Genomic DNA, 27,330 nt, shown 5'->3' on the forward strand with positions numbered 1-27,330 from the left:
ACAGTACCATTAAAAATAATGTAGATCAATTCCAGATAATTAGCCTGCTACTTTAGAATTACTTTGGCACAAAGGAGGCTTTTCTTCCAGAGATTTTTGTCACATTAGAGGGTTTTTTGCCATGCTTGTCTTAACAGATTCATTTCTAATAGAATAAGAGACTCAGTTCGTAAGGAAAGGTTTTTGATTAATCACGTTTGTTGTATTAGCATGAAGGAGGAGTTTTTTTGAGGAAAGCATTTACATAAACAACACTTATACAACACAACATTGCAATCCAAAAGCATTAGTGAGCTGCTTTGCAGGCAATGCAGAAGGGAGTTGCTGAATCTTAAGTTGAAGTAAATATGCAGTAGCAACAGCACCTAACAAAGGGAACATGAATAATAACTTTTCTAATTTCAGCTGAATGTGGGAGGATATAGGTAGGCAGCAAAAGGAGCTGGAAACCAATTTCCAGTGTGATTCATAGAGATTTTCGGCAGTAGTTTGCACAGGTAAATTGTAATAGTCGACATTTACAGATATCTTTCCACTTATTAAAATTCCATAGGTTTAGGGCTTTTTCTTTTTTGGCAAATGAAATACTGAAGCACAACAAACTTATACTGGCTCATAGTACTGACTGTGTCAAGTATCTTGACTTTCAGACACAGAACTGGTCCACTGATTCTGCAAAATACTGCTCACATTTAAGTGAGAGAAATTATTTGTCAGATGAATGGAATAGCCTGCAGAAGTTTGGTGAGGATTTTAACACCACTGGAATTGTACTAATATCACTCATGGCTCATGAATAACCAGAACCAAAAGGATGTACTAGTACATTAATAAGGTTATTTCTTTGCTCCATACTCCTTCATTACCACTAACATCTAGAATCACTTTCTACCTACACATTTACTAAGACAAAGCAAGCTCCCTGTTGCCATTAAATTCCCAGCCCCTTCCTCCTACATTTTTCTTCTTGTTCTGTATTACTCAACTAGATTTGGTAACATTTTTCCTTCACAGAAATCAAAAGTGGGTGTTCTGACACAAGAACAGAAAACAAGAATAATCCAAATCTGGTCCACAGAGCTCTTCTAAATACTATATATGAAAGCAGCATTTGACCCAATGCTAATATAACGTGATGCTGAAAAAGTGATGGCACATGGAAAAAAATTAGAAAACCAAGAGTAATTTCCAAACAATACTTTTCACCTTCTTTGGTCTTTTATAGATTTTGATATTAATGCTGATGTTAGAGAAGTCTTGCAGCTGGTATCAGTTTTGACCTAGGCTGTTAGAAGGGGTAATGCTGTATTACTTCAGTATCACTGGAATAATTAAATACTTAATTAATTAAATAGTTTCTCTAAATGTATGTAAGTGGCAATGACAGACATTTTACCTTCAAGTCCTTTGCAAGTAATTTCCTTTCAGCACTGCAGAGTATCAAGACTACAGGCTGTCAGCATCATTCTACAGACTTTCACAATACATAACATTCTCCAAGGAAATAGACACATCTTCACTAACAACAATTTATTAGTATATTTGGAAGAGATATGCAGTAAATCTTTACAGCACAAAACTAAACATGGCTCCCTCTTGAGTCTAAAGTGTGCATGTTACTTCTTTAAAAAGTGCATCTTTTAACAAGTATCTTGTTCAAAAGGAACAGGAAAAAAGAACATCCTCCTACTGCAACATAAACAAAACCCCTGAACTCACAAAAAAGCAAATGGTAGAAAACTGCATTTTGGGCAAACCAAGTCAGGTCCAAACAGTTTTAATAGGCACCTACTGTGGCTTCTGGAATCACTGTTGCATGCATATCTCTAGTCATATTGGATTTCTCTTTCAGCTTTGACTGCAGCAATGTGTGTTCCATCACACCAATCTGTATGTCCATCTGAATGGTTTCTTGCCTCAATTTTGTTAAGGCCTGTTTAATCTTCACTAGAGGAGCTGTCCAAAAAAAGATAAACAGTACAACTCTGTCAGCCATGTAACACAAAAGCATTGTTTGCTGTAATTTACTCCTTAAAATGGAAGAGTTGAATGAACAAAAGGGTGTTCTACTCTAAAGACATGATTGTACTGATACATCATTTTTAATATGCAAACCACTTTAAAGACAGAAATAGGCAATGACAATTTTGCTGTCTTCTTGACATCTAAGGGCTTCATAAAATGTGCATCAACATTAAGACAGGTTTTTCAATGATGTGTTTTGCTCAGCTGAAAGCCTTATCCCCATAGCTGACTTGAGGTTTAGTAGAGAATTGAAGACACCTTCAGCAGGGTGTGAAAATCTTACCTGTGAAAAGCTATTAAAATATCTTGTGCCTTGCATTTTGTTTCTAACCCCTCCCTTCCCATTAATATGATGCTGCTGCTCATATTAATCATCTTGCTCCTTGCAATTGCTCTTATTCTTATTTTAATGAAGTACGTATCATAAAACTGTCACCAAGAAAAAGGATGTGTTGTCTGAAGCAAAAATGTACTTACCACCATCAGTCATACTGCTTCCTTTCTCTTCTGTTTCCTGCTTTACTTTCTCTAATGCTTCTGTAATCTTAAGAGATTTTTTTCATAATTAAACCAGATGAATATCGAATTTTAAAAAAATCTCTGCTGAATAACTGTTTTTTTTTTTTTAAAAATAACTAATCCATCTAACTTGTTACATAAAGAGGAATGATTTTTCAAACATTCAGAAATTAATTTAACTAAACTAATGTTGTTAAAAAATTACAGAAAAAGTGTAACAATTTGACCAAACACCATGATGTTACTGAAAATCTGCACATCCCCAATAAAAACAATGTAAGTGTTTCAGTGTGATGCTGGATGGATGAACAAAAGAACCAATATCCCTACAGATCAAGATTCATCAAATAACCATGCTCACTGCCCTCCTGGAAGCATCAGGACTTTGGCATGTTACACTGGAAACCTGAGAAACAGCACTGCAGCATAAGAAGGTGCAGCAGTCCAGCCTGCTGGCACTGGCACAGCTACAGGTATGTAAAGTCCACATTTGAAGAACAAAAGTGCATTTCAGCACTGTCTAGCAACTACAGACAATGAAAAAAAGCAAATATATGATTCTAAAGCATAGCCAAGGTAATAATTCAGTATTCTTGCTGATAGTGTGAAAACAGCCCTTCATTAAGGCTTCAATAAGCCTTTTCAGCAATGAAAAGGAATCATTGCTGCATTGCTACTGCCTGCATGCAGTGGAAATGGTATTGCCAGGTAGGCTGAGGTCTTGATTGCATGCCTGTAAACATATCAGTATTAACATCCAATGTGTCTGGTTTACCTCAGACATGTGCCACTGCACCTATGTAGTTTGAGGGATGCCAGCTAGTAACATATTCACCATTACTTATCACTTAATCAGCTCCCGAAGCGCACACTGTAAATCTGAAGCCATCACAAAATACTTTTTCAAACTTACTTCCTTGAGAGTGAAATAGAAAGCAGATCTAATTCTGCAGAATTCATGCACTCAAAAATCTTTGCTAGAAAACTCACATTAAACTGCTGCATTAACTAATGCAGCTGTACTTGGTATCACTGTAGGTCCCTTCCAACTCAACTGTTCTATCTCTTCTAAAACATCTCAAACTTGTACAATTTCTAACACATTCTTATTGTATGACCTATTTTATGCACCTATTCCTGAGGCTTCATTGTCTAGTAAGTAAAGCTGGTATCTAAAATCCAAACAGAGCCATTTAAAAAATTTGTGAATTGGATAAAGAGTTGAAGTATGTGGAAATCAGGCTGTAATTCTAAATGAAATGCCATGAAACACTCAACATGGTGAGGCAGTTAGGAGACAGATGTTTATTTAAATTTGTCAGAGCACCAATAGACAAGGAAAAAACAAAAAACCAGATTTAGATAATAAGATAATTTGATGTATGGAAAAAATTACTATTTAGTCAAATATTGCTTTAAATGCCTGGAAGATAAAAATTTCAAACTGTTAATTTTAATGAAAAACAAGAATTGAGCTTTTCTTCTTCCAAAGAATTTATGGGCATGATTTATTAATCCCCAAAAATTCTAGGACATAGGTTATAAAATACAGAACATATACCTTCATTTACAAACTGAGCTCACACTTCACAAGTTAAAAATCAATGGCAGCCTGGATTTAAAATTTAAGGACTGGACTAGATCACCTCCTCCAAATAAAGAAAAATCTTTTAACATGAGAACAAATCAGAGAGAACTGGTTTCATTAAACTGCAACCACTAAATGCTAACTCTCTGAAGACTGTTTTAAAGTAAGATGTGTTTTACCTCAGAAAGCACTCTAATCCTTTCAGTTACTCCTCCACTTCCCTCCTGGTACTTCTCTTTAGCCTGGAAAAAAACATGTCTTGGCTGTAATGACAGAATTGGAGAGATGTATGCAGATAGTTCAGAGAAAACGTCAATACTTGCTCTCATATGTTTCAATTCCAGAAACTCTCCCACAAAGCCCCAGTGAGGTTTACAAATGAGGACAGGATTGAAACATCAGCCCTTGCAATGACTATCATTCAAAAATGTAAAGCAGTAAATAGTACAAATACATACTTGATAAGAACTATGCTTTCTAATCATTTACATGAGGAAATAAACATGAAGAAAATCTGCCATAATGCAGAAAGGATTGAATACTGAAATCCAGAATAATACCTCATCAACAGTAAATTACTATCTCGAAGATATCTTAACAACAAGGCAAACAGAAGGTGCAGAGGTCAAATTCTGTTACCATTACAGTCACCATGGCCACAACCAGGAGGGCTTGCCAAAAGACAGACTATAATGCCTCCTAAATAGGGGATCAAAAATCTTCTCAGACAACAATCTACTGGCATAAAAACTAAATGAAGCAAAGAAGTAATCAGAGTGCTTTGTGCACATTAGCACCAGCACCCAATCTAAGGGATGAATGTTGGACTGAGACTGTAGTTATTACACTCCTGACAGATGTGTGAACTTCACAGGGAAAGCAGAACTAGCAATTTACTAGCTGCTCAAGACTGGCAACAGCTATACATAATACTCAGGCAAAACCTTGTATTTTCCCCTGCAGAACAGCTGAATAAAAATTACTAGTTTAGCTTAGGAAGAACATAATTTGACAGCAAATCAACATTTCCCCTGCTTTATATCCAACAGCAGAATTCATAGATAGCTCACTCCACGTCGTCTTTGCCTCTACCCTCACTTAACAGCAAGTTAATACAGGACAAGGCAACAACAAAAGATCAGCAATACCTCACTCAGCAAGGCCTGGGCTGAACGGTATTCTTGAACCAAGTGCTCCAACTGATTGTTGATGTACTTTTCCCTGCTATTGATCTTTTCCAGAGTTCTGCTGATTTCATTATGGAGTTTGTCAAGGTAACCCTAGAAAATCACATTCTGTGGGTTGACAGTTGACAGAGAATATGCAAAGAGTATCAAAATGATGCTGTAGTTAAGAAAGGCTATGGAAGCCTACAGACAGAGAGGAAAATAGTACAGAAATACTGTTTAGCCAACAAAAAATTATTCCAAATGTGTTCTGGTTTGCCCACCTCCAAAACACGTATTTCAGTCTTTACTGCTTCATCACTCTCCCCTCCTCAATTAATTACAAGTGTCAATGTCAGTAAGTTACTCTAGCAACAGTATTTGAGAGTATTTGGGGGTTTTAACAGCACCTTCAGATTGTATTATTCTATTTTGTCCTCTGTAGTCAGGATGCACTTACGGTAATGCATTCATTACTGGACCCTGATAGCCCTGTTAATCCACACACATACAACTCTTTCCCAGAAGGTATTTTGTCACCAGCACTGTCCTTAATGATCCTTGTCATATCTTTCCCTTTTTAATTTTACAGCAATAGCACAAAAACAATGAAGGAAAAAAGATCAATTTAGCCCTTAATGCATATCAAATAGAAAATAAAAACGCTGACAGATTAGTAAAATATTCTGTACATACAAGACATACCCTAGTTTCTTTCAAAGAAGAATCAATTCCATCCTTATGCTGATGCATTTGATCTACATGAATCCTCCAATCCTAAAAAAGGCATCACAAATTAAAACACAGGTAAGTACAATTTTTATCCTTCTCTGGTTACTAAACAGCGGTACATATGCAAAGCAGGGTCAGTTCTCTTTTATACTATTGCCATGTATCATCCTGCCAGTGCCATGTTCATAGCCAGGGGCACTGGCTCAATGTGACACAATTTATAAATCTCCTAAATGTCACATGTGACACTCAGATCCATAAACAAACACTGACATCCTCACTGACACCATAGTAGCAATGCTTTTTAGAGTCTGATCTTCATGGAACTATTTCTGCTAGAAACCACTCTGGGCACAAATACTAAAAATATTGATTGTAGCTGCCCTAGTTCAGCTTATTCTTAGACAAAATGACTGCTTTTGATGCACCTACCAGTTCTGGACTATCTGTTCTTTACCTTCTATTTCAGTCATTACCATTACCAGAAGAAGAACGGAAAGAAAAAGAGGCAGAAATACCAAAACTTGGTTTTGGTAACAGGATACAATTAGAAGGGGGAAAATTATTTCCAGCTTCAAGATGATAGGAAACATACATGGACTCCAGGGTGGGGGCTGAGAAAAGGTGCTGTGAATGGGCCCCGCACACCAGGTAATGAGTCAATAGAGATAACGTGCTTATGTTGTGTTTCACATTTGCAGGAGACTCATGATCTCTTCCTGGTCTGGTGACAGTTGCTCACAATTTGCCAAACTCTGCTTTTAAATAAAAACAACAGGCAGACAACCCACCCCCACCTCTGTCCATGACTTTACAGTAAGTTCTAGTTTCTAGTGTCATTGATTAAACCATTAATACTCTCCTGGTACTATGTTTACATGCACAGCTTAGGAAACAGAATATGTTTTCTGACACAATAGAAAAAGGCCAAACACTTCTCTCCAGTTATTTCTGAAAGAAGCTAGAAGAAGAATCCTCTTTTTATGTTCATTTTGACATATTCCTTAAGGCAAAGAGATGGTGCATTAAGCAGGAAGCTAGTAAACCTCAGATCCTACAGTGCCTTTAATTTTTCATCTATGTCTTTATTAAGTTTTAATTCCTCACTGTGAGACTCAAGCATCATGTTCTCTGCAACAGATGGGCTTGCTGAGGATCACAGCAGAGTGGTTCAAGCCAGGCAGTTCTCCACACAGAAAAATCCATTATGGTGTAAGAGAGGCAAGCAGCTCAGCAGACAGCTGAAGGTTTCCCCTATTTTTGGCAAGGTAATTGTCCTTCATTGTATTCAGGTATATGTATTGTATTGCTGTATCAGTGCTGCAGATTGCTCCAACACTCCAACTACCTGCGTCACTGCAAATGAACAGTTTCCATACTGCACTGACCTGTGTGTGCTACACAAGCTCCTGGAAAGAATGCTTATGGCAATGCCAGGATCAAGCCCTAGGTTTGGACCTGCCAAAGATGGATACCTACTTCTAAGCTCATTCTAGACTCCTTGAAATAGACTATGGAGAAAAATACACAGTTCTAAGACATGATGAATTTCACCCTGAGACAGTTACCAGGATATGGTGAGCAAAAGCAGTTGAAAAAGTGATCACTTATTTTCACTAAACATTAGGAGAGTTCAGGATGACAAGACCAGGGTACAGACCTACTTGATTGTCATGTAAAGTTTACCAAGAGGGATTCCATACAATCAGCCTCTCACGTGGTTAAAAAATAGAAGAGTTGAAAGGTAAGATCATCAGCTGTCCTCCAAGAAGATGTTTTAATAGTTGTTAAACTGAGGATATAATATCTCAGAAGTGTGGATACACTGGAAATGTCAGAAGACTGAAAAAATCCCCACTGAATAATTATATAGAAATAAGGTGCCTTGTAAGCGGCAGAAAAAAAAATAAAATACTGAAAAAACACCTTACTGAAAATTATTGCTTCTAGGGTCAAAGCAAGTGACAAAGCTTCAGACAAGGTAGCACTGGAGAGCCCATTACTCACAGGTCTTTGCACGACAGAAGACAACAACTGCAAATGGAAAGTAAACAGCATTGACTGAAATCACATTTTAATCATGACATGTACACGAGCAAATCTATTCTTCCATACCTTATTGTCAGTCCTGACTGTGACTTTCAGCTGTGGAAGCACACGTTCCACTTCCAGATTCCACTCTGCTGCATCTGTTGTGGACTGTAAAATCTCTTCTTGCTTTGCAGTGTCATTCATGTTCTGTGTAAAAATCCCGAAGTTTATACACAAAATGTCATTGTTATGCAATGAAATCACTATAATGGCTTGCAGTGTTAATATCAGAAAAATATTTATATCCAGAATGATCTAGACTACAGATGAAACAGATTTCTTTAACGGCTTTAATTCTTTAGAATTAAAGTATATCTTCTCATCATACTTAAAACTGAAGACAATTAAATGTATATATTAAGAAATTATAATACATCTCAGAAATGGTATATTTATGTGGGATTAAATGTATTCATGAAACTAATACCATGCTTCTCTAGAAGTCTCTGCAAAAACTTTCTTGCAAATGTTCCCAGCAGCCCTTCAGTGATACCAGTTTAGAAACTGGCTGCACATTGTTCTTTCAAAATAATATTAATATATAATATCTGATTCATTTCAGATGGTTTTTTTTAAGTAAAGACTATGCAAGGATTTTTACATTTAAATCCAACAGACACAAATTGCTGCTACAGATGTAAAAATCTCTCATGAGAGGACTAATGGGTAATAACTTACTGATCTGTACGTTTGCGCCTTTAAAACATTCAGGTCAATATAATTTTCTTCATTGTCTGACTCTTCTTCCTTAAGAGAAGTTTCAAAGCAAGACTTCAGTAACTATTGCACAATTTTTCTCCATAATTTTATTTTGCAGGAGAACAAACCAAGGAGTATTAAGTTCCATATTTCTGAACATAACAAGACATGGAGAATTTATGAAATGGAGCTTATGAAGAGGCATAATACCTAGGACAAGCTGCAAGGTCAAAGCTACCCCACATTTCCTTCAGAGCACCACAGTATTACAAAAATAAACCAACAAAACCCAAACCCTAAAGCCTCTGACATCAAACGGCCCATTGTCAATAGTTGTATGGTAACTGTATTTTTTTATGTATTTCTTAAAGCTCTACCTTAAAAATAAAGCCCCATCAAAACAAAAGCTAAACCACAACCAGACCTCAACACAGTTTTCAAGATGTTGTTTGCACTATGTATTTGAAGTTACAGAATGATGCCACGTCTTAAGTGTGCAGAATAACACAACTGAAATTGAGGCAATTGCTTTTTTTCTTGCCCATGAGAACACACACTCTATTAACATACTCTATAAATCTGTTATAGTCTCAAAATACCCTTCTTCTGTGACTATGATCAGCTGAGAGCCCATCACCCATAAGTAACGATGCTTTTTCTGTGCATGAACCTTCATTTATCCATACTGTATTTCATCTGCCATTTTATCACACAGACACTTCACCCCTATACACCTTGTCCCCCTCCTGTCTTTTCCACCAAAGTGAAATTTCATCATCCACCTCATTTCTACACAAATCACAAAAGCTGCAATAACACAGGTCTTAGAGTAAAATCCTTCAAGACTCACTAAAAACCTTAGAGCTTATTTCTCCCTCCTCTACTTTACCCATTTTTAACTAACAGGGACCACTACTTTCTTCTGGCATGTCTGACCCTGAGTCACCTAAATACCTGCGAGAAATTAAGACTAAATTAAGACTATCTTTTGCTGAATGGACAATAGATATTTGTGCAGCATTTAGAAGAACACACCACAAGAACAAGAAGACTGGTTATCAGAACTGAGAAACCAAACTGTGCAGATTTTCTTGCACACCCAGCCTCACTGCTAACTGCTGGCCACCTAATATAGGCTATCCCTGATTTACAGAACTAGGCTTGTCTCTGTCAGCCTCATAATTTTTATTCAGAAGAATTAATACCAAAGAACAATCTCATGAACCTCATCATTAACAATTAATTGCTGCAAATACTGCTAAATTCAATTATGGATACAGCTAATATCAATATATTGGCAGCAACAATGGACCAGGGAAAAAAATTACATTGGCATGTAATTAATCCCTGTAGAACTACTAGGGGCTTTAAAAAGTGACTATCCTTTTGGTATAAACTGCCTGGTAATGTAATACCTAGTAAAGGAATAACACCTCAGTGGTTTTATTAACACACATACATTCCAAAGAGCTAAAAGAACACATTAGTTATGGAAATCATGGCCTAGGACAATACCCGAGAACAAACCCAGAGGTTCTTTGAAGGATTTCAACTATGCTTTAGTTAACTTTTTCATCCTCACTTCCCAATTTAAGCAGCTTAGACCTCAACAAGATACAGAAAAGAGGAGACAGCTGACTGTTTTCCTATTTTAACTCTTTCATTTAACATCAGGTGTAGATTTATCAGGAGAAAAGAAACAATTCTGAATCTCTGTGTTTTTAATGCATAGTTAGATTCTACTGCACATAAGAATATACACTCTATCTTGAAGAGTTAATCTTATCTGAAAAGCCACAAAAAACCCTACAGAGAATCTGACAATGCAGGAATAGAGCTGCAGGAAAAAAACTTGAACAGCTAATTAAAAATGCTTCTTAAAAAAAGCCAAACAAAATGAACAGTGAATAAAAATTTCCTCATAGTTGACCAATACTTATATAATCAAAACCAACCAAATAAACCTACTACAATATCCTCTTCCAATCTACTAAGTGTTAATTCTGCATCATCTTCTGTTATTTCTTCTTCTTCTGGCTCTTCTGTTGGGTATGCTGGCCTGAAATTAATTCAAAGAATTAATTAAACGCAATAAATTGTAAATACCTCTGCAAACAAAATATTTGATGCGAAAAATGGATGATATGGAACACACCTAGACAGTGATTAGGGTTTTGCAACTTAAATAAATATATACTCTGCGTTGAAAGTCTTGTTTATCTTGGACTGTCTTAAAAGTAAAGGCAGTACTGTACATTCACAATACAAAGCCATCTAGGAAGTAAATTTTGGGGTTCTTCTCTATTGGTCTAATTCTTAAAATTCAAGTGCAAGTCACCACAGGCTTATTTGCAGCCTACAGTGGAATTTGTGTACTAAAGAGAAGTAACAGTAAAATATTTCCAAGGTAGAAATTATTTTGCTATATCCATTTCAAAACCCATTTGAGGAAAAGAATAAAATAAAGAACATTTTTAAAGACATTTTCATATATTTGAGATTATCTGTCAACTAATTTGTCTGGGATTTCCTTCAGATTAAATAAATTTACTCTAGTCTACTTGTAACATGATCATACTGTGCATAACTCCAGGAATTTACTACTGATTGATAGAACCTAAAAGGACATTACATGTTTCAACTCAAATACCAGATTAACAAGGAGTTATGTGTAGGGAAATAACAAAAAATAAAAGTCATCAGTTAAACCTTAATTAGCTAAGTCTATAATGGTCCAAACTCAGCCTTGCTGGCAAAAGGCCAGTTGTGTGAAATTGCATTAGGAATTAACTGGCCACCCTGCTTCAAGCCTAGTTGAATTTACCATCTCATGAAATGTCAAGTAAACGGTTTTAGTCATTCCTATGTTTTATCGTACCACTACAACTTACATCTGTTTGCTGGAAAATAAAGCATAAAGGAGGATGATTAGAAGTCTACTGTACCTTTTCCAGCTAAACCCAGTGTGCTTCAAGGCTTCTTCAGCTAAACAATCAAGAACGTAGCATACTTGCTCTCCACAGCCTGTCTTTAATTTTGAGGGAGGAAAATCCACAGGCCTTCCCTAAAATAAAAAGAGACAGGCTGTTTACTAATGGCCTAACAGCCCATATTTCCTCAAAGGGAGATAAGTTCTGTATGCTAAAACAAAAGTGTCCCTTGTATATGAGATTTTATTAATGACAATTTACATTCTTCTCCTATGCAGCTCCAGTGAAGCAACAGAAGGAAAACCAGACGAAGCCAAGGAAAAGATGCAGTGTAGAAATCTTTAAGCATATGGTAAGAGCATACTCCCAGGTAGCAGAAGAGGCAGAAGCCACAAGGGACTGGATGGTCAAGCATACAAGTGACAAGGCAACGTAATAAGAGCTACAGAGAAACTCAAGTATTGAGACTTAACTACCAACTTTTCAACAGTGTCCTGTTTGCTCCAGATTTTACTTATAAAATATTTTAATTTATTGCTGTCATGCAGGATAAACATAGTAGTTTGATATAGTTTAACTCCTTTAGAGAACAGTGTCCTTAACATCATTTACAGCTGCACCAGAGTATAATCTTCCATAAGATCATACTTCTTGTCAGTTGATATAGTCTCCTGATCTTTGGAGTTCAGCTTTTTTCCTTTCTTTTTATTTTTTTTTTAATGAAAAAAAAATCTCGGTAGTTCCTAGCAGTTTGTACAACCTTTTACTCCTTAACAACAACAACAAAAAAACCCAAAAAACAAAAACAACAAAAAAACCAAACAAAATCCCCACATACATTCTTCTAAACCACTTCCTACACTACAAATTAAGTCATTGACTTTGGCTGGAGCAGGATCACAAACTGTGTAAACCTTCCAGATGAAATCTCTGAAAATTATGCTACTACAAATGAGCAACATATGTGGTACTACAAAAGGTAAGCCTGGTTAAATCCATTTTACAGACTGCAGAACAAAACCAACTGGAATTCTTTATAAAACCATTTCTGTACTGCTAAAAAAAATAGCAAGTAGGTACAGCCTATGTAAACTTCCAATTAACTAAGTAACACAGTACAAACTTACAGCTAGGAAAAGTCTGTCCAGTCCTTGGGACCAGACCCAGCAGGAGAACAGTGTGTGACTGCTGTTATTTCTGAAGGGAATGCAGGAGCTTGCAACATTGGGAAGAGAGCCCGTGTGACACTCACAAAGGACCGCAGCTCGGAGAGCACGTTTGAAATCACAGCATTGGGGTCGTCGCACTCCTGCGGCTGCTCGAAGGGATGTCCCGCCTTGCTGATCAGCCAAGCTGCAAGCGTGCAGAACATGAAGAACTGCTCACCAGGATTGGTGGGCAGCGCAAAGTAGTGCCTGTTTCAAAAGGGGGCAAACGGTACACAGTGTGAGTTTCTGGAGCTCTTCCATTATAGGTAAGCACAGGCTACAGAGCAGTTTCTTTACCTAGTTTTCTCAATGAGCAACCCATCTGACCAAAAATCAGGATGCCGAGTTTCACACAAAACCACAGCAGACCAAGTTTTCTACACCCAGCTCGCTTATTTCCAGCTTTGAGTAAGTTATTAGTCAACACCAGACTCCGCTGCCAAGCTCCCCAAATCATCTCCCCTTCACACTTTCCTCAAGAAATGCAGGAGGATGGTATTCCTACATCTGTGAATTCAGCTCAGATCAGGAGCATGTTTTGCAGTGATCTTTCCACCTGTCCTTACCTACTGTGCTTTGGGTTGCTTTGGAGAGCAATGAAAACTGGATCTGACTTGGATCACACCAAATTCAAATATGTGACCCTAACAAGAATTCAGTCCATAAAACCAGACCACCCCCCAGAGTATAAATTACATGCACACTGGAGACTGGGAACTTCTGGAAATGCTTCCCTTTACCAACACAGCTACTCACTGAAGTAGCTCACACAAAGGTCTGCTGTCCTGCTCCAAATATTCCAGTACTTCAACAGCAGGCTAGAACTAATTTACAGCCACGGTGCTCATACTTGAGCCTCCTTCCCAAAAAGGGGGTAACTTGTACTCCCTTACCAAAATGTTGCTTATTAGAAGCTAAATTCTGTGACACCCTGCAGTGGAGCCTGGCTAAAAGTGATGGATGGATTTAAGAGTTATTTGGGCAGGTGGATATTGGGAGCACCCTGGCCCTGTTTCCCAGACTTCCCGTCTCCACCACAATTTAAAACAAAGACATAAAAAAACATTACATATGAAACAAGTAAGTACCGGATGCGAAAGCCCAGCCTTACCAAAAAACGGGTCCAAGACCCTCTTTGTAAAGGGTTAAAGGGTATAAAATATACACACACCGTGAATAGCTATCCTGAATTCAAGATATTTAGAGTTATTCTGAACAACTTGGAATTTCGGCAGAGCTATTTTCTGCGGAAGAGGTAGAATTTAGGCAGAATTACTTTTTGCACGGGTACCCCGGCATGCAGATACCCGGTACTTGCCGGGGGCAGGAAAGGTCAAGGGACTATCTACTTATCGCATCTCAGCCTTTCGCGGGGCCTCGCGTTCTGAAAGCTTCCAGCTCACACGGGAAGCTTTGCTACTGGCTGGTTTTCCCAGGCATTCTGCCATGCAGGCCCTTCGCTATGCTCTGACGGAATTCCTCCTTCCCGCCGCCCCCCGCCCACGGCCACGCCAGCGCCCTCGGGCCGAAGAGGAGGCGCGGGCCAGAAGCACCTGGATAGAGGCCGCATGTTGTGGCGCCGCAGCGCCTCCTCCTCGTAGCTCAGCAGTTTCAGCTTGTCCAGCAGGTCCTCCATGAGCACGAACATGTGAAAAGCCGCGCCGGGCCCGCGCTCCGCCGGCGCCTCCTCGCCCCGCTCCCCGCGCCGCCCCGGAGCGCCCTCTTCCGCCATCTTGACTCGTAACCACAGCGACAGGGGCGGGCCCGGCGAGGCCACACCGCCAACCCGCGCGGAGCTGGGCAACCTTTCAGCTCTTGGGGCACTTGACGGAGCTGGTGAGCTTTTAAACTTTTATCCCTTCCCGAAGACAAACTTCGGAACGCCTCGCTCCGGCAAGGTGCAGAGCGGGCAGCGGCGGTAGCTCATGGGCTGAGGTGCGGTGTTCTGCCGGAGGTGCGGAAAAGTGAGTGTGGGCAGCCAGGAGCTGTGGCATTAGCTGCGGGTCCCGGCTGGACGTGCCCTGGGGCGGGGCGGGGGAGGCAGCGGGTTGGAAAGCTCTGTCTCCCGGGAATGTGCTTGGCATTGGTGAAGCACCTCGGATGCTGTGTCCAGCTCTGGACTGCTCACTACGGACAGACTTTGAGGCGCTGGAGCGTCCAGCGAAGGGAGAGGGAGCTGGTAAAGAGTGTGAAGTGCAGCTCCCATGAGGAGTTGCTCAGGAAAGACCTTAGCAGTCTTTACAACTTCCTGAAAGGAAGTGTAGCCAGGTGGGGGATCGGTCTGTTGTCCCAGTTATCTAGTAACAGGACAAGAGGACGCACCCTCAAACTGTGCCAGCGGACATTTAGATTGGATATTGGGAGGAATTTCCCCCCTGAAGGAGTTTTCAAGCATTGCAATGAGCTGCCCAGGTACCTCACCATCCCTGAAAGTGTACAAGAAACGACTGGACGTGTCACTTAATGCCATGATCTAGTTGAGAATTTCATCAGTCAAAGGTTGGACTCGATGATCCCAGAGGTCTTTTCCAACCCAAATGACTCAGTGAATGCAAGACACACCTCGCCTGTCTACTCCTAACACTACCAAAGTCTGCGGGGACACACCCTTTCTTGCCACTTCTCCCTTTATTTTGTTTGGAGTTTTTTGTAAGCCCTCTTCCCGAAAATACTTGAGTCGTTTTGTTCTGCTGGAAACCAGATGGCACAGACAAACCTTGAATTGTCCAGAGATAATAAGTCACTGTTAGCAAATTACTGTTAGAAAATAATTGCCTAACCCTGCAGCCTAGGCAGCCCTAGGCACCTACCTGTTGTTCCAGATGACCAGCTTTTTGAGAAGGGTGTCATGACTACTTTTACCTTACGTTCTTTATCTCCTGAGCCCGAGGGATGTGACCTGGCTCCCGGTGCCGGGTTCCTGCGCTCTGCCCCTGAGGGAATTGGCGCTGCCGCTGCCTCCCCGAGCGCCTTGGGAGCGGCATCGTGGCTGCTGTAAGCCTGTTAGAGCTTGCAGGTGCTTTGGGTTTGCCAGGCAAAATAAATGGTTAAGAGAAAATGTTTTTTAAGTCCAAAGAAGGGAACATAGAGGGTGTGAAATCTTTGCGTGTGTCGAATCGTAGATCTCACTGTAAAAACAGCTGCTTCCCTCAAGGGGACTGCACGAATTTCTGTGTTAGTTTCTCGAGCTCTGAGCCATGCGGGTGAGTCAGAGTGCAGCTGCAGAGCGGCAAAGATCAACAGGGAGAGATCCGACTGTGGAAATTTTCTTCCATTCGGAGTATTTCTCAACAACTGAAGTATGGAGTTAGCATTTAAGTTGTAAGGGTTTCATTGTGGGGAGGCAGAGAACGACTTCTCTGTTTTACTGTGGGACATCTGAAGATTCAGTGAGGAAATTCTAGAAAGCTGGTATCATTGTGGCAGGAGATTTTAGCAGTATGTGATTAACATGTCTTTTTGAGAATTTTACATGCTTGTTTTTCTTGTTCGCTTGTTGGTAAAAATGAAAATCTTGTAGTATTTCCCAGTCCTTGTAAGTGTGTGTATATGCTTGAAATGTGTTTTTGTTAAGTTGCATTGAAAAGGAATAAATAGAATCCTTTGTACTCAGAAATAAATAAATTTTATTTGAAAGGAGAATATTTCAATATGCACACCAGCTCTCAAAGAGGTCACAAAGTACACTGGGCAGCCACCAATCCCAGTGGCTGTTTGCTGCAGGAGTGCCCTGATCAGGTTTGAGCTTGACTGCAGAGTTCAAAAATGGGGAAATACTTGGATACCATTTGGTCACTGATTAACCCAAGAAAGAGAAAGCATGTGTTTGTTTCCTGTAGTGGCCAAAGCAAATGCAGCATTCCCCCTACCATTATTTGAGCTGTTCAGTATGTCTTTGGAAAAGTATTTTAGCACCTTGCCTTGCTCTCAGGAACCCTGGCTGAGCTGTTTTCCAGTTGAGCCTGTGGTGATTCTGTATGAAATAATTCTCCTGAAAACTAGACCATCAGTAACTAACCTGACTACAGTGAACTTAATTCTACTTGTGCACTGTCTGTATACATTATTTCATATTGATATTTCACTACAAAGCCTTAGGGCATGACTTCTTGGTTGTGCCACTTACGTCTGTGACAAACAGGCATTGTTTGTTGCATGTTTGTTCAGTCAGCATACAGACACTTTATCCCTGTAAGTCTCCAGAACTTGCTGCAAAGACTGGCCAGAACCTACACTCATACTCTTCTACAGACCAGCATACATTTTTCTCTAATGGGAAGATCTAAAGCTACAGTTTGTGCTGAACATGAAACTTTTCAGCTCAGTAGTTGTAGCTGTTGTATTTTGGAGCAGGTTATGGGGCACAGCTAGAAGGTGGGAGTCAGTGTGCGCTGTCCATGCAGCCCCCAAAGGCATCACAGAGGTACCACTGGAACCACGTTACTCTCAGAGCATCACTGCCAGTGAAGGGTGGCATGTCAATTAAACACGGCAGATCCCTCACTGAGGGAAATACAGCATTGATTGCAGTTTCTGAAATTCAGACATCAAGCACAGTATATCTTTTTGATATATAACTTTTATATATAACAGTATAACTTTTTGAAGTTGGAAGTGTAGGTAAATAAGCAAAAAAATCCAATAAAACATGATGTGCCCCACTTGCCAGTGCAAGGGGTAGAGAAAGTAGATACTGGCAATTGTTGCTGACATGGAACAAAATTATATATCATATGTTTATTTTACCATTGCATCTATTTCTGCCTCAGATTTAATGTTTTGGTGCCTCTGTTTTTTTTTTGTTTTGTTCTGTTTTTTTCTCCTAAAAGAATAGTAAGAATACATAAAACAAGCACACTACCTTTTCAAATGAAATAATACTCAAAAATCTTTAGGATTCATGTCCACCACAAATATAGTCTTAGACACCAGTCAAAATTATTCAGAATACTAACAGGTCGGGCTAGCAAGCCTGGCTAAACCAGTTAGAAGTGGTACCTATAGCTGCCTTTTGGGGAGAAAAAAAAGGACTAGGAAAATCTATTGAAGACTTTTCAAGTTACTTGATTCATGAGGTAATTTCTCCACTGGGGTATGCTGTATTTTAGGATAAGACTGCATTTTCCTCCACTCAGGTAATAGTTACAGTAAGGTTATTCTTTTTCTGTCACACATGAGAGGTTCCAGTTCATTGCTGTCTGACAAAACAGAAGATGTGATGAGAGAGTCTCCTCCTTTGCATTCCTACCCTAAATTTCCATGCACACGTTTCTGAAAGTGTAAAAAGAGTGAAAAGTTCTCTACATCTGCAGTATTTGCAAATGCAATCAAATTTTCCACCCCAGAAAGTCAAATGTTGCAGTAATCAGAAAAATATTTTAAAAAGTGAAGAAAATCAGGCTTGACAAGGGATATCTTACATACTTTTGCAAATTTGACTTGACCAGTTTTCTTTGGTATCCTGTTCAGGAATGAGGAAGATTAATATTCCCTAGCCCTGCAACAACACTGATAGTAAACACTTTCTATTTATTAAAAATACAGCATCAATCTGCAAGGGGCTACAAGGTAATGAGTGAGCCTCCACTGCGATGTAATGCGTAGGATCCCGTAATGAATGACTTAAATGTCAAAAATCTGTATCAAACAAAAGCATGATACAAAGGCCTATAGTCCTTTGCAAGCTGCAGAAAGGAAATTATATATGGACATGTCTTTTATCTGCATTTAAACAGGTTTTATCCCCTGCTTTTATTTTGCCAGTTTGACCTGAATCTACGAACCAATGAAGAAAAATGAAAGGACAGAACATACCAGCTGTCACGATCTGTGTATTTCACATCAGTGCTACACTTTGGGGTAGGTTGTAGCTGAAAAATAATAAAAAAGACCATTATTTTAAATTTTTATTAAGAAGAGCTAGTGAATTCAAACACTGTTTATTAGGGTAAAGAATCGATTTTGGGTAATGTAAAACACTTCTGAAGCCAAAGACTGCTTGTCAGGTGGCTGCATGGATGGCTGTGGCCATTGAGCCCCCAGACTGTTACCTGCCGATGTTTCTGCCCCACTGGTTCAGCAGGCAGTGCTTTTCAGTTCAGACTGAAAATGTTTTGCATCAAATTGGCTGACTTGGCATTGAGAAGACTAAGGAAAAGTCATTTGGATTGTTCTGCCAGGTGAGCTAGAGATGGGACCAAAATGTCTGAGATGGCAGCTGCCCCTGGGCACTCACTACCAGCCTAACAGCTTGTCTGACCTTGGCCAAGAAGTCAATGTGATGATGCTAAGTCAATGCAGTCAGTTTTTTGAAAGATTAATTTTAAATTTCTCTTGTATGCTAGCAAGGCCTAACTTAAATGTTGACAGAAATGAGATGCTACCACTTGTGTCAATTTTTGGAATGCACACCTTAATTATCTCAAGGGACTGAGACAGAGCTTCCTCATCCTGTCTGTGGTGGCAAAGCTGTTTCAGGAAGTTCTGTCCTTCCCATCAGTTGCAGAGCCATGTCCTTTTTCCCTGTGATGGTACAACTGCTTGGCACTGTGTGAGGGTGGTTGGTAACACGGGGCATTGCAGCATGGCACTGTGAATGTTTGAACATGTAGGAAGCTGCAGCTCCAAAGGCTTTTAAAGTCTGAGATGGAAAAGATGTGGTTCAAAGTGTGGGAACACATTTGGAGCTCAGGTGGTAAGGTGGCAGTGTGCTGATTTGAGTATGTAGGTGCTCACTTGGGATTCCTACATAAACTGATTAGAAGTTCAGCGAGCAGAGCTCTGTGTTATCATCCTGATTAAACTGAATGGACACCCTTGCTGTCCCAAGAGACTCATGTGGCAGAAAAGTCATTAAAGAGACGTTGGCACACCTGCAAGAGCATTTTTTTGTCAGGGATAAATCGGTGCAGAAATATACTTGTAGACTGGATTAAACTTAGTAATTTATACTTATGGGCTTTAGGTTTTACAGAACAGGAAGAAGTAACAGGACTGTTTTCCAAGGATTGCATCCTCCCTTGTCGTTTCCCACCTGGGCATGATGAAGTAATTCACTGGAGCAAAGAGAACAAAAATGTGCACAGTTACTACCAGCAGAAGGATCAGCTGGGAGAACAAGATCCACATTACAGACTCAGAACACACCTTTTCCATGAGAACATCCCTAGTGGAAATGCCTCCTTGAAACTTAGTAACCTGACCATGACTGACGAGGGCTCTTACACCTGCTACGTGGGAACAGCACAACGTCAAACAGAAGTGGAAGTGCAACTACGAGTTAAAGGTCAGTAAGGCATCAAAAACCCTTGGATCACACCACCGCAAATGGAATGGACCAGCAGATTTCCTTGAGTTTCTCCCATGGAATCAAAATCATCCAACACAGCAGAGCACCTTTTGGGCCTGGTGTTACGCAGCAGTTTTTTTCCTCTGGTGAAATATTGCAACATGGATTGCAAAGTTTTAGTGCAGCACTTGTTTTCATAACCTACAGCACATTGATTTCTAAGGGCTAATTATGCGGTACACATAATGTGGCTTCTCAGAACTGTACATATCTTGGCCTTGTAAGTAGCTGTGCTTTCTTCTGAAATCAAACACAGATGAAGTTTTGTTCTCAGCTATATTCATTCTCCCCAATGGTATTTCAAAAGAGTAATCACTTCAAGTTAAAAACCATTTTGTAAGTAGTAAGATTTGTTTTTAAAATTATTTTTTCATCTACAGCTCCTTCTTCTTATGCACTGGAATACCAAAAGACAAACACAGAAAGGAGACTGAAGTGCTATGCTTTTCTCACTTATCCAGCACCAACTATATCTTGGGTACAGGGCAGTACATACATCCAGGAGACAGATCGGGAGGAAACTAGGAATGGAGTTCTCTATTCTCTTAGAAGTGACAAGGACATTATAAATGTGACAGATACTTACCAATGTCATATTCATTTGGATCATGAAGTGTGGGCTGCTGAATGGAAGATGCAAGGTAGGAATGAAATCTCTTTCAGCATTGTTACTGAATTTCACAGCTAGCTTCAGAGTCAAACTAAAGACAGTCTTTCTGCAGTGGGGCAACATGGATATGGGACAGTGCAAAAGGATATACCTTTCTCTTGGAAATGCATGTGTTAGGATTACAAGGCAGCATTACCAGTTGCTTCCAAGAAGTAGGAATGAAAGGGGCTAGCTCACCTTTCTCTAAGTTACTTTTACTCTTAACATCTCTACTATATCAGTTTCACATTTTAAGAGGTGCCTAATAAACAAACTTCACCCTCTATCAACAAAATAATTCTGCCCATTGGACAAAATACATGGAAACCTTGGAGAATATGTGGGTTCTGTGAGGGAGGTGAAAGTTAGCCTGCTGCTCTAGCTGCATATGATCTGTTTGATCCTTTCATTGTACTTCTCTTCACATGCATCCTTAAGTACCATTCTGAGTGCTGGGTGCATGGGGAGCAGCAAACAGTTTGCAATTTAGTGAACAGCAGCCCGTTTGTTTTAGTTAAGGAAAAGCAGGACTATGACATTTCAACTCTGCTTTGTCTTCCTCCTGAATTTCATTGGAAATTCACTTTGAGTCGATAACTGGTGGTTTTCAACCTTTCCAGTTTCTTAGGGAATATTTTTAGTTGAAGGAAGAGCAATGCAAGAGCAGTTCTCTTGTGAGATGTGCATGGATGCTTCCACTATCCAGATTACCCCCTAAAGTGTATCCAGACACTCTCAGTGCCTAACCCACTGCATAAGCTTCAGAACAAGAGTGCAGTTTTTAATTTACATGGAATTGCTTACAATATGGAAGGCTGCAAGTGTGGCATCTTAGTAGCTACCAAGTGCACTGTGTCTCTTTTGTTATCTATGCCTGATCCACAAGAGAAAAAGGTACATTCCATTACACACATACTTGCATTTCCCTGCATCCATATAACCCCTCAGTAGAACATTTTGAAAACAAACTGTTCTCCTTTTGTTTCTGTAGTAGCAGTGTGGGGTACAATTCTGGGTTTTTTTGTCTTCATGATTTTTCAGCCCCACACCTTTGTTCATTAACCCTCTCCCCCAGAAATCAAGTGTAGTTATACCATGTCAAAAATTATCTATTACCTTCCTCTCCAGCTGACTGCCAGCCACCACTGCTGTCAAATCCCTGCTGTCAAATCCATAATTGTGCTATGATGGTAATTTGTCTTGTATTAGTATTTTATATATTAGGTGTTAATTCCATTTACCTGCCTTCTCCTTCCCTTTCCTGTTTTTTTTAATGCTATTTACTAATTGTTAAATGTTCAACATGGACAAGTAAAGTTCTTAAGTTCACCATAACTGAAAGTTATTTCTAACTACATACAATCTTTTTATTCTTTTAGTTAAATTATGTTGTGTTTTATCCTTTTGCTTCAGGTGTGCAGTTATCTGATCAGTTCCATTTTCTCTCTGCTCCCAGCGTGTGGAATTTCCTGCTGTTTTACACAGACTAGACTGAATCACTTCTATTAATGAGCCCCTCAATTAGAGGAAAAATAGTCAATTTTTAAAAAAAGGATATTCATAAATATTGCCAATACCAATTAGATTTTTGTGTAAGATACGTGTGTTTTTAAAATCTTCACATGCTTCTGCTTCTAGAAGCGTACTGTGATATTTGAATGCAATATCAAAGTAGTGAAATATGTTTTTGTATTTGCTCATGGTAGTATCAAACCTAAGAAAAAAATCAGAGAATGTCTAAATAACCTTCACAGTATTTTCCAAAAAAAGTGCAGAGAGCTCTTTGTCTGTTTCAGACCACCTGCCCAAGGTGGAAGGAGAGAGCACCGTAATTCCTTGTGAACACGGCCTTGACACTGCAAGCACTGACGGTTTCAGTGTTGTTTGGACATTGCACAGAAATGCAGTGACCTCAGTCCTGGCCTCCTTCAATGGCACATCTCACTCTCACCAGCCTCGAGTCCAGCTTAACGAAAGTGACTTTTCGCTGAGGCTGGATCATCTTACTGCAGGCGACAGTGGAGAATATCTGTGTAATATTTCAACACCTCTCTACACAAAACTTGCTGTGACAGCTTTGCATGTCGGTAAGTTGCCACTCCTTCCATTTCAGAGGATGAGGACCAGGATGAGGACCAATCTCAAAAATAATCATTACATAAAAAGAATCAATACTACAACAATGAGTTAAAAACTAGTCATGGAAACAGCTCTAGAGTTCAGAATATACCCCTTGAGGAGGGACATTGGCACCACTGGAAGATGCTTTTCTTTGTGAATGAATTCAGCCTTCATTACATTAATTGGGTGAGAATGTAGTGGGACAGCAGTGACAGTTGTTTGCCAGCTCTTGCTATGCTGATGCAACATGCACTTATTTTTGTGTAATTTGGTGTGACTGGTACAGTTGGGTGGAAGAGAGATGTTTTATTTTTGTTGGCTCAGAAAAAAGAAAGTTACCAACGATGTGTTTATTTAAAGACTAGAAGTTTATTTTTTTCAGTCAGCAGCTTATTGTGGCAAAGGTTACAAAATCAATGTCTGCCTTCAGTTGCCACCAACTGCTCTCATAGCTGGGAACACAGCAGGGCTCTCAGAGTTCTGTCCTAAACGCTCTGCTGACAGCAAACATAGTTTTAAATGTAGCAGAGAGATGATGGGAAGCCCAAAGCTTGTGGTATAAGTTTGGCTGCAGAAGAAAGCTTGTTGAGAACACACAGTTGTTATTTTCAAAGCTTTAATTCTACACAGCAGGCCTTTTTTAGGCCTGGGGATATATATGTTTAAATGCATGCCTGTGTTTTTATGAGCTATAGTAAATTCCCAGCTGTGAAATCTTACTTACAGTTATTTCATTGTCAGTAGCACGTACAACAGTAGCACACAGACATTTCACACAATTACATACAATCACCAAAAAGATTGAGAACTAATAGAGGACACCTCTTCTAAACAAAGAAGAGAACTTGAAGCAAGCCAAGCAAATAAGACATGAAAAATAGAGACAACAGAAAAGGGGGTAGAATAAGTGATAATAACTGCAGATGAGTACCTTTGTGGCTTTCAACACAGCCTGAAAGCAGATAAGTGGCTGGAGACAGTAGGGAATGGGCTGTCCATGTTGGATAGCAGCCATAGCACAGCAGCTGCTGAGCAATCAGAAGGGTTTCCAAGGGCCACTGGAAAGAAGGCTTTTGAGGGGAAAAAAGAGATTTACAGTCATCTCTCCTGCATAAAGAAGGGTTGCAGCTTAAAGCTGCTCTTCTAAAGGAATTTACAAGATGTAAACATAGGTCTGCATGTGGTTACAGAGTCAAGCTAAAGGCAATGACTAGATTAAATGCTGTTTTAGCAGTTCTTATTTTTCAGCTGTTTTCCAGACATCCATAGGAAGTTTCCAGAGGAATGCACAATTTTTCAAATTCTTTGGACAAGACACAGTAGGGGAAAGACAACCTGAGGTAGAAGAGCCATACAGTTCTTTTGACAGTTTGGTGCTGTGCAGAGGTTTCTTCTAGGTGGGCTTTGATTTCCTGTGGAATCCATGGTTATCACTCACTCATCTCAGGATTTCTTGTGTACACCTGGATTGCATGGTTGCACTATGGAGCAGGGCAATGTTTCAGATTAAAGTTGCAAAGATTTTGCAGCAGGAGTCATGAAATTTATGATCCAGGCTGGATAACATTTACAGAGCTCCTCTACTGTAAATCAGTAGTGCTAATGGCACTGAGCACTGTACCTGGAGACAGTGCCCAGCACCCTGGGCAATTGATTGGTTTTAAATGGGAAGTTGTCAAATCCTATCCCATGAGCACACATGGAATTGCTATCCGCACAATTAAGTAAAATAATCTGCTTTCAGCTAGTCACACTTAAGTCAGTAAAGTACCACTTCAAAGTCTTACACTATGAGTCAAGTAACTTGAACATTGTTGTCCTTATCTGAGTTTCCTTGGAATGTTTCCTTCTCCCTAAATCATACCTTTTAGATTATAAATAAGAAAAAAATCATAGCTTTGATACATTTATTGAATAGTAAGCCCTTCTTTTTTGTGCTTGTGTTTTTAAAGAAAATTCAGGTAACACTGGGAAAATTGTGCTAGGAGTGCTTTGTGCTGTGGTGGCAATAGCAGTGACAATAGCAGCGGTACTTTGCTGTCTCAAGGTATGTACAATCATTAGAGTACTTATTTTTTAAGATACTGTTGATACCAAGCCCCTCAAGATTTGAATAAGGGTTGAACCAGACTTTGGAACTTTAAAAAAATTGATAATCAGTAGCTAGACAGCTGTGATTAAACAACTGCATTGTTTGCTATGCTGATCTTCTGCTTCAAGAAAAGGGAAGACAATCCCAATGTGAACGGGCTGTCTGGACAAGGGGCACCAGGAGTAAAGTCCAAAGAACTGAGCAGCAAGTGGGGAAAGGTAATTCTGGTAGTGGGAGATTGAAATCCATTGACCACCTCCTCAAAATGGACCCCCAACTCAAATTGAAGGGAAGTACCTAAATCCAGACCTCGAATGTTTGTCTGAAGATTTTGTCACAATCTGAATTGGGTAAGCTTCAGGAGGCATTTTATGGGTACCATGAGGTACAGCAAAAACACATTAGAAAGAAAACTGAAATTATTATGCCTCAGTCTTTTTTAATTTTTCTCTCTACGCAGAGATTCTCTTGCATGCTAATTATTAAACAGTTGTAGCATGCTTTAGAGATTATAATATACTTTGAGATGCAGTTGTCTAAACAATTTAAGCAAGATTAAGTTATCTTGGGACCTATTGGGCTGTCAAACATATCATAATCAGAGGAAGTGGAACAGTTGACAGGTTAATTCAGCTCTGGTTACATTGATGGAGGGCTAGATGGAAAAACCAGGAATGTTTCTGCACTGTTGTGTGCATGCTTATTTTACTCAGATGAAACTAAAATAGAAAATGCTGACTTATCTTTATGGTGAGCGTGTCTTATTCTTGTTCCCCCACTAGAGGATTAATTTTACACATCAGTAGTTCTTATAAGTATTTTTATTTTGTCTAGAAAAAAAAGAACAGAGGAATCATATAGAGACCTTGACATACAGGAAGAAAATATCTCTCTGCGCACAGATACTACTGAGACTGGTGATGAAAAGAACAACGAGTTCCTCCACCTTCCCCTTTGAGTTACTGTAAGAGCCACATGGAAATGTGATTTTCTGAGCAACAATAGCAGACAAATGGGGAGGAAAAAAAGTCAATGGACACTTGTATGTGAAAAGTCATGGAGCAGGGCATCTCACCCCCCACATGAGCTTATCTGTTGCTTTTTAACTGGTGAACTAACTCAAACCAGACAGAGCTGTCTTTTAGTGAGTTATTTTGGCACCATGGGATTACCACCTGGAAAGACAAACTGGAATTCTGACTGACAGGCACCTGCCTTTACAAACTATATAATTTATATAAAACTGTCGCAAAGCAGAAATATTCTGCACATTTTCCTAGAAACATGGAGTTTCTCCTCAGAGCAGGGACACCTGCTTTGCTTCCTCTGGAGGCTGACTATTTCTTTTGCTAGTTTTAATATAGGTAGCTTGATATCATGTACTGTTTTATGTAATCTACTGGTAGTTCTTTTGTTTTATACTGTGTCAGAATTAACTCAGGTTAAGACCTTTTATGTGTTACCTCCTATCTTTTCAATAAATAACTCATTTTATAAATAGACCTGATCTGCCATTCTTAGAAGCTGTGGGCTAGAATGATTTCTTAAATTTAAGCTGTTGCCAAAAATCTGAGGCTAAGGCAGGGCTTCTGTGAAGCTCCCACTTGTTCTGTGACAAGTCAGCATGCAAAATTGGATGTCCTAAAGGGACAAAGAAGTTTCCAGAGAAGAAGAAATCCCTAAATTTTGAGTTTTGGTGCGGTTTTTTTTAGGGTGAGGAAAAGAGAGCTTACTGGTTTTTATTTCATCTAGTATTTTATTTTAAAGTAAAGACCATGTCTGCTGTCAGCAGTGGCAAGTCCAAGCCCAGCAGAGCATGCTGGGCTGGCAGTGGTGGGGAGAGCAGAGAAGTGTCCGAGTGGGAGCAGCTGTGGGGAACCAAACAGTGGCAGACTGAGGTGTGAGAAGCTGAATGCTGCCAAACACAGCCTAGCAAAGCGGTCTGGAAAATGAACCGTGTGACATGGACGATCCAGCTTCTGGGGGTTTATCTGTCATTGTTCAACATTGTCTTGGGCTCAGGGATAGGAAATGTGGGAGCCTCCCCCACCTGCTTTTGTCCTGGGGGCCACATGTTGTGTGGGAAGGGTTGCCACCTTGTCCTAGTCTGGAAAAACACGTGGAGCCAGCAGCACTGGAATGGCTGCCATCTTGTTCCTGTC

The 27,330-nt window shown here is 39.7% G+C and overlaps 2 protein-coding genes across 2 annotated transcripts; one reads left to right on the plus strand and one right to left on the minus strand.

Annotated features, from left to right (window-relative positions):
* Positions 1–361: 361 nt before the first annotated feature.
* On the minus strand, positions 362–14,690 carry IFT57 (intraflagellar transport 57). Its single transcript, XM_054270257.1, has 11 exons — positions 14,512–14,690; positions 13,003–13,165; positions 11,766–11,884; positions 10,789–10,879; positions 8,800–8,868; positions 8,146–8,268; positions 6,004–6,075; positions 5,281–5,412; positions 4,312–4,374; positions 2,503–2,569; positions 362–1,956 (listed from the first exon to the last, which is right to left on the minus strand). The coding sequence occupies exons 1-11, from the start codon at positions 14,688–14,690 to the stop codon at positions 1,778–1,780; spliced, it is 1,257 nt and encodes a 418-aa protein (XP_054126232.1). The 3' UTR covers positions 362–1,777.
* A 115-nt stretch (positions 14,691–14,805) lies between these two features.
* Positions 14,806–26,827, plus strand: HHLA2 (HERV-H LTR-associating 2). The gene is made up of 7 exons (XM_054270259.1): positions 14,806–14,922; positions 18,722–18,817; positions 19,923–20,243; positions 20,687–20,947; positions 22,752–23,042; positions 25,029–25,123; positions 26,003–26,827. The coding sequence occupies exons 2-7, from the start codon at positions 18,754–18,756 to the stop codon at positions 26,027–26,029; spliced, it is 1,059 nt and encodes a 352-aa protein (XP_054126234.1). The 5' UTR covers positions 14,806–14,922; positions 18,722–18,753; the 3' UTR covers positions 26,030–26,827.
* Positions 26,828–27,330: the final 503 nt, after the last annotated feature.

The sequence above is a fragment of the Melozone crissalis genome, unplaced genomic scaffold (assembly GCF_028551555.1).
Source record: "Melozone crissalis strain CALT ecotype California unplaced genomic scaffold, PUWL_Pcris_2 ptg000009l_1, whole genome shotgun sequence".
Taxonomy (NCBI): Eukaryota; Metazoa; Chordata; class Aves; order Passeriformes; family Passerellidae; genus Melozone; species Melozone crissalis.